At 47.8% G+C, this 6882-nt stretch overlaps 1 protein-coding gene across 1 annotated transcript; it reads right to left on the bottom strand.

The window, feature by feature from the left end:
- Positions 1-5337: 5337 nt before the first annotated feature.
- LOC126518164 (inactive selenide, water dikinase-like protein) lies at positions 5338-6385 on the bottom strand. Its single transcript, XM_050168012.3, has one exon. It carries the CDS (start codon positions 6351-6353, stop codon positions 5934-5936), a length of 420 nt encoding a protein of 139 aa, XP_050023969.3. The 5' UTR covers positions 6354-6385; the 3' UTR covers positions 5338-5933.
- Between the last annotated feature and the right edge of the window lie 497 nt (positions 6386-6882).

Below are 6882 nucleotides of genomic sequence, written 5' to 3'. Positions count from 1 at the left end.
CACAATGAGAACAGTAGGTAACGTACACCTTCCAGAATAACTTGGGTTTAAAGTGGACGAATGCGTCAATCGGTCGGCAGTCGAAATAAGCAAGGAACGTTTAGAGTATTGGTCAGAAAAGTCCATGTTCCACGCAAAATGCGAAGCATCGATTGCAAAAGCAAATTAGTAGGCAGACGTATAAAGAAAGGATAATAGTTTTATCGACTGTATAAAGTTGGACATATTCGCTTAGTAACTGAAATAACAAGCAGGGTGCCAGCGCATACAAGCATACATGAACAAATACAATCGATGAGTGCGGACAGTCTCTGCAAAACGCTGGACGCTGGTTCGTGCAAGGGTCACAGCAGCAGCGAGCGAAGTGACCTTTGTGCGGCCTATCACTTCAACGGAAGAGTGGTGAGAACACAGCGAACACAAAGGTATGACCTGTCAGCAGACTCCTTTCAGGAAACGGTGCGCATGACCGCGCGCGACCGTGCGCAGTACAGACTTGTTGGCGGAGTCGAAGCCGCACCTCCCTTTCCTCCCGCATTGCCTCCCCACTCTTCTCTGTAGCGCCCACCGACACCACTACGCGCAGACGCTAAAGGCCGGCGTTCTCGGTGAGCATTGCGAAAGATGACCATTGTCAATTTGGGTGGCGCGTCTTTGGGGTGCAAGCATAGCACGCGCCAGTTCGTTTTAAAAGGCTGCTACGGTGGTCCTCTTATCTGGAGCTCCAATCCAACCCCTTGGTTCGCGGCATTGGCGACTCTGGACTAGGAGATTACTAAGCGTGGCAACCTACCGCACTCCTGCACCATTCCATCTGATGCTCTCTCACGCCCACAGAACTTCGCAGCTCTACAGCTTCGCCTGCCCACGTTTTGCCGCAAGGACTAACAGGTTCGGTTCACTTTGGTCGAAGCCTCCTTCGATCGGCACAACGTCACATAAAATACTTCCCGGTATCGCTACCTATTTCTTTCCTGAGGTTCTTGCAAATACACTCGTGCAAAACACCACCGCCCAAACGCTACGCGAAGCCAGCGCATGTGAAACCAGCGAAGCTGGAACATGCGACCCCGCCCGTTTACCATTCGGTTAGTGACGAGGGTTATCAGGGTTATCACTGGGTTAGTCACGACGGTTAATTGAGCAACGGCTTGGTACGCAGCCAAATGCTCGGTAAAGGGTTGCTGCTGGCGCTCAGCTGCACGGGCCTGTTCCTTTGACCGGGCTCCATCATCAGCACGGCTTATACGAGCTCGTCCCCGGTCCTGCTGGCGGTAGTGATGATCGAAAGCAGCCTGCTCCTCAGGAGTACGTATAACGCGTGCGGAGCGAAACTCCTGCGCCCGCTGTCGGCCGGGACGGACAGGAACGACGTTATTACTGGCGAACCCAATCGTGCGCCTCTATTTTTATTTCTTTAGGGCATGTGTATTGAGTTGTAGCGGAGGACTTTTCAGCGTACCGGTGACAGACGGACAGACGGGCGGACGGACGGACGAATCAGCTAGCCATACACAGCTTCGCTGTAAAATCCCCTTCTCTGACGCAGTGGGTGCACGTTACAGAAACCCGGGTGGTCAAAATTATGCTGGAGCCGCCACTACGGTGTGCCTCATAATTATGTAGTGGTTTTTGCACGTAAATCAAGAGGAATAAAAAATAGGCAACATGCAGAATCAAAGATCAGATTAGCGAAAGTTCCGACGTCGTTGAGACACGCCTTACGCAGACTAATAATTCTAGGTTGTTAGTACCTGAGAAGCGGTCGCCGGACAAAGGATGAACAAACTATAAACAATGTTCGCTTGCGAATGCCTCCTTCTTAAAAGGATCGTTCCGATGCTGCAAGCATAACAAAAACGCGGAGTAGATTTCAAAGCAGCCCAACGAAATCTAGTAAGAATTGAGCTTTTTTAGCGCAGTTTTTTTGCGTACGCAGAATACCTTGAGACCCTCTGCACAGAAGATTTCATGGTGTGTACAGCGGTGTTTTAATATGTGCGACACCGCCAGCACAATCTCACATTTCAGCAAACCAACACGTTGGAGTATCGTGTAAGCCCGAAATAATGTCGCAGAAGTTTTCGCTGAGTCCTGGATGGTGCGTTGGTGTCCATCACCACACAGCCAGGCGCACACTACTGTTGGGCTGGTGTTGCACATAGCATCGTCGATGATTATAGTACCGGCTGTCGGTTCTTTGCTGATCCTCATGCGGGTGAGCAGTCAGGCTTCTTCGGCGCACTGAAGATATGGCGCGATGTCGAAGTTGCCTTCGCATGCAACCTGTTGTAGCATAGTATCGGGCGCCGTTGCCGGGTTGCTTCCGTAAACCAGCTTGAACGGCGTGATCTGCGTTGTTTCTTGCACGACCATGTTATACGCGAATGTTACGTACGGAAGGACGGCACACCACATTTTGTGTTCGACGTCGACGCACATTGTCAACATTTCGGCCAGGGTCGTGTTTAGCGATTTTGAAAGTAAATTTTCGCACGAAAGGGCAGCATCACACGCTTTGTGCTAGACGCCAACGCACTTTGCTCGCGTGTCGTCGAGGGCCTTATTTAGCACTTCCACAAGGTCATTCCTATGCAGGTAGCATGCGCTTCTCCACCTGTGACTTGTCTGGCTGCGTTGGAGAATCTCTTGGGAAAGCAGCGCTGTTAAAGCTGTCCGTATGTCGGTGATCTGGACTTTCGGCGTACCACATTGTAGCAGGATGTTCTGGACAAGAAATTTCACCATTTCTGCTGCAGTACTTTTTATAGTGATTGCGTTTTGGCGAAGCACGTAAGATAATCGGTAGCCATGGCGATCTACTTGTATCGTGATGCAGACATCAGAAGTGGCCCCAACCAGTCCATCATATTCTGCTGGAACGATCCACGAGAAGGTTTGGTATACTGCTGCAATACCGCTGCCTGTGTAGGTGGTGCGTTGCGTCGCTGACAACATCGGCAGGTCCTGGCGTATTGGATGACGATGCGCGGCCAGTGATACTTCACTTGTATCTTCGAGAGCGCGGGCGAGGAACGGTGGATCCCAGCCGTCGGGTCACCAGGCTGGGCGTGCAGAACATCTGGTCGTAATGCTGATAGCCCGACGAGCAGATAGTTGGGGCGAACTGTGGAATTCTTCGTCAGGAGGACAATACTTCGCAAGGAAAACGAATAAAATCCTCTTTTTGACACTTGAGACAAATTCGGTCTTTGGCTACGAAGAACTTCGCAAGCTTTCTTGATCCCGAGTCTGTTCGCTGCGGTTCCGCAAAGTCGCCGACGTGTATTGTTCCCAGATACACGTCCTCGTCGTTGTCGTCTTGCGGCAGCGGGTCGATCGGGGCACAATCAGTCGAGGTCAGACAGCCATCAGAGTGTTTCTGTCCTGATTGTAGACCACAGTTTTGTCAAATTCTTGCAGTCTGAAGATGCACTGTGCTAGGTTCCCTGAAGGGTCCTTTAAATTTGCCACCCACCAAGTTGTGGGTGCCTTCCCTGACAACTTTGAAGGGCATACCGTAAACAAATGTGATGAATATCGCACGAGCTGCGCATTCCGCGTGAGATTTCAAGCTGCACGTTTTGGAAACTGTGTGAGAATGGCTGAATATTCCGCAAATCAGCGGAGGTGGATCCTTGAAATCGTATTTGGGATTACTGGTCCTGAGCGCGAGCGCCAGTGCTCGAAAGATGGGTGTTACATTTGGTATGAAGTTGCATCAGGGATCACGCACAAGCACAACCAACGTGTTGGCCACCTCAGTAGGAGGAAAACGGGCGAAAAACAAAAGATTGTGCAGAGTTCAGAAAGTACTTTCTACACTGTGGTCTGTAACTCGCCTATATAGATATTGAGATTTGATGACGCGTCGATACAAATGAAATTAATTTTTGCGAAGGGATAATGAACGTCCCCGTTGGCGATGAAGTCTGTATAGCTGCACAAAGATAGATTTTGCGAAAAACTTCGTAAGCACTGGCACAACGATATTTGTTTTTGTCCTGCCGAGAAGTTATATGCACTCAGAATGAATTTCAAGGATGACAGCAGTTTCGACATAGTAGTACGAATACTGCGGGATGAAAGATATGGCCGTTCCAGTTTCTTTCGTACTTCAATGAATAAAATAGCATTTGGTAAGAAAAGTAAGTGATACAGCAGTGAATTTTTACGGCGAATTTGATGGTGTGTAGACTCCAAGGTTGTGTCGTTGTGTAACTTAATTTCATGTAGATACGCCTTGCAATCTCTCCGACGACGATTCGTAAATTGCAACATGTACCGTAAAAATTTATTAGTAAGTTCAATAATAAATATTGCTAAATATTTAAATATTCGTTCCATTTTTTGTGCAAGTAGTGCACATCTCTCTAAATAATCCAGCTCAAGGACTGGAATTATGTTATCTGCATTAGGCGATTTTCAAAAATTTCCTAAAACATTATACTGCTGAGAACGTATATGCAGGCCAGGTTACCTCAATATAGACGGTGCGGGTTAAATTCCGTTGAGCACCCGAGAAATTCTAAAGGTTCTTTATTGTCAATAAAGTGTAGTATATGCCATGTGGCACAATACTGTGGACCGAAATTGGCACAAAAAGTCTAATTGATGAGCGGCAGGTACAGTTGGCGTCGTAGAGGTACATTAATGGTAGTACAAACCCAGGGGAACTTACCCAATGGCCCTAATCGGCCTGACGGTAAGTTTTAAACCCTCTCCTGTCAGCTCAGCAGACCGATGCACTGACCACTGACCACCCAACGTACCAAGTCGGCGGGAAGAAACGTAGGTAGCCCGTAAAACTGCGTAAAGTATCTCAAGAATGCAGTCGCAATAACGTTCGTGTTTACTGCGGGTGACCAAAGTGATAGAGTCACAGCTACATATTGAGCCATATAATCTACATGTGGATTTCGAAAATAAAATTGAGCTTCATGCCTACATGCTTTTACGAAGTATTTCTTATTGCCCTAACTCCCGCCAAAACTTCGGTTCTCTATTACAGACCCAAACTAGTAGCGGACCCTGGCTTCCGTGAATACCTTATTAGGATGGATAGATTCTTAGTATGCCTTCTGAGGACGTGGTCACGGCAATAGGTGCAAATTAAATAAAACTTTCTCAAACGTGCGTCTTTGCATAAACATTTGTTCTGTCAAATAAAACTGACATTCAATATTCTGCGGATATTGCAAATTCTATCTTCCAGTGTATTTACTACTGTAATATATGTAATATATTATATTAAATGACGCAAACTACGTTGTAGAATGTTTGAAATCAACAGCTCTTTTTTTTTCTAAAACCGTACAATTCAATTAAAACTTTCCATTTGATTCCAGCAACAAGCAAATTCTATTTGAATGCACCAAAGCAAAGTTTTGCGATTCAGTGTGTAAAGAACTTGTGATATTCAAGTGAACAAAAACGATTAGTTTCGCAACGAGAAGAAAGGGTAGGGTCGGGAACGTGCCGGAAAATGCTGTTGGGAAAATGCTACAGATCGATTTGGCAGTGTGTTTGAAAATTAGGAGAAAAGTATTTTAGAACTGCCCACGTAAGCATTCATTTTGGCTGCTAGTTCGACCCCTCCCCCCCCAAGTTGGCACATTGTAAACCTTAGAAATGCGCAGCTCCATTGCAATGAAAGACACAGTATCTGAAGAAAGCAAGATCGCAAGTTGCTTCAAGTCTCCTAAAATAGATCAGCTGCAAGAAACGAGCTCCTACACACCATTCTTTGCCGCACTGCACTCCAGAAGTTGTCACATCAGTGCTCAGGTCAATGCTGGGTTTGCCCAGCAATGGAAGTGAGGCCACAGTGCTGTACAGAAGCACACCCACTGCAGGCCGACATTCGGAAGGAACTGGGCATAAATAACCAGGTGCGTGAGAGGGTCACAGACGGGGCACGTACGTCACTGTTGCTACCAAAGTTCACCCTCTTTGTCCTTGGAGGGAACCTCAATGACACGGGGCTTGTCTATGATGCGTGCTGTCCGACAGCATTTCTCCACGATGCCATTGACCGAGGCCTGATAGCCTTCCTGCTTCTCGATGTCCTTGCAGTAGGCTGCTGCCTGTTCTCTCGGGTGGCAGATCAGCAGGCCATCAGATGTCTCGGGACAGAAGCCCTGCAGCAGCTGGAAGGTGGAGCCACATGCCTTTGCCACAGCAGCCATTTTGGCCAGCACAGGCAGGTTGTGAATAACGAAGGAGACATCATTCTTCTGCACCCGCGCCAAGAGTTGTGCATGACCCAGGAGACCCCCCCTCCGCACATCCGTGGCACCATGAGCATTGTACTTGTGCATCAGAAGCGCAGCTGTCCGGTTAAGTCGTGACATGGAGTCTCGGGCACGATGGCAGGCCTTGTGGACGTCCTTGTGGACAGGCCGCCATTGGAATATGAACCTGGCAACGTTTAACGCTAGAACTTTATCTAGTGAGGCGAGTCTAGCAGGGCTATTGGAGGAATTAGAGGGCAGTAAATGGGATATAATAGGGCTCAGTGAAGTTAGGAGGCCAAAATAAGCATATACAGTGCTAAAAAGCGGGCACGTCCTGTGCTACCGGGGCTTAGCAGAGGGACGAGAACTAGGAGTCGGATTCCTGATTAATAAGAACATAGCTGGTAACATACAGGAATTCTACAGCATTAACGAGAGGGTGGCATATCTTGTTGTGAAACTTAATAAGACGTACAAAATGAAGGTTGTACAGGTCTACGCCCCTACATCTAGTCATGATGACCAGGAAGTCGAAAGCTTCTATGAAGACGTGGAATCGGCGATGGGCAAAGTCAAAACAAAATACAGTATACTGATGGGCGAGTTCAATGCCAGGGTAGGCAAGAAGCAGGCCGGAGACAAGTCA

The sequence above is a fragment of the Dermacentor andersoni genome, chromosome 11 (assembly GCF_023375885.2).
Source record: "Dermacentor andersoni chromosome 11, qqDerAnde1_hic_scaffold, whole genome shotgun sequence".
Classification (NCBI taxonomy): Eukaryota; Metazoa; Arthropoda; class Arachnida; order Ixodida; family Ixodidae; genus Dermacentor; species Dermacentor andersoni.
The sequence above is the reverse complement of the archived record's forward strand: the minus strand, read 5'-3'. Positions and strand labels throughout refer to the sequence as shown.

Excerpts from the sequence above, each read along its gene's own strand:
- LOC126518164 (XM_050168012.3), bottom strand. The coding sequence starts at position 6,353 with ATGTCACGACTTAACCGGACAGCTGCGCTTCTGATGCACAAGTACAAT.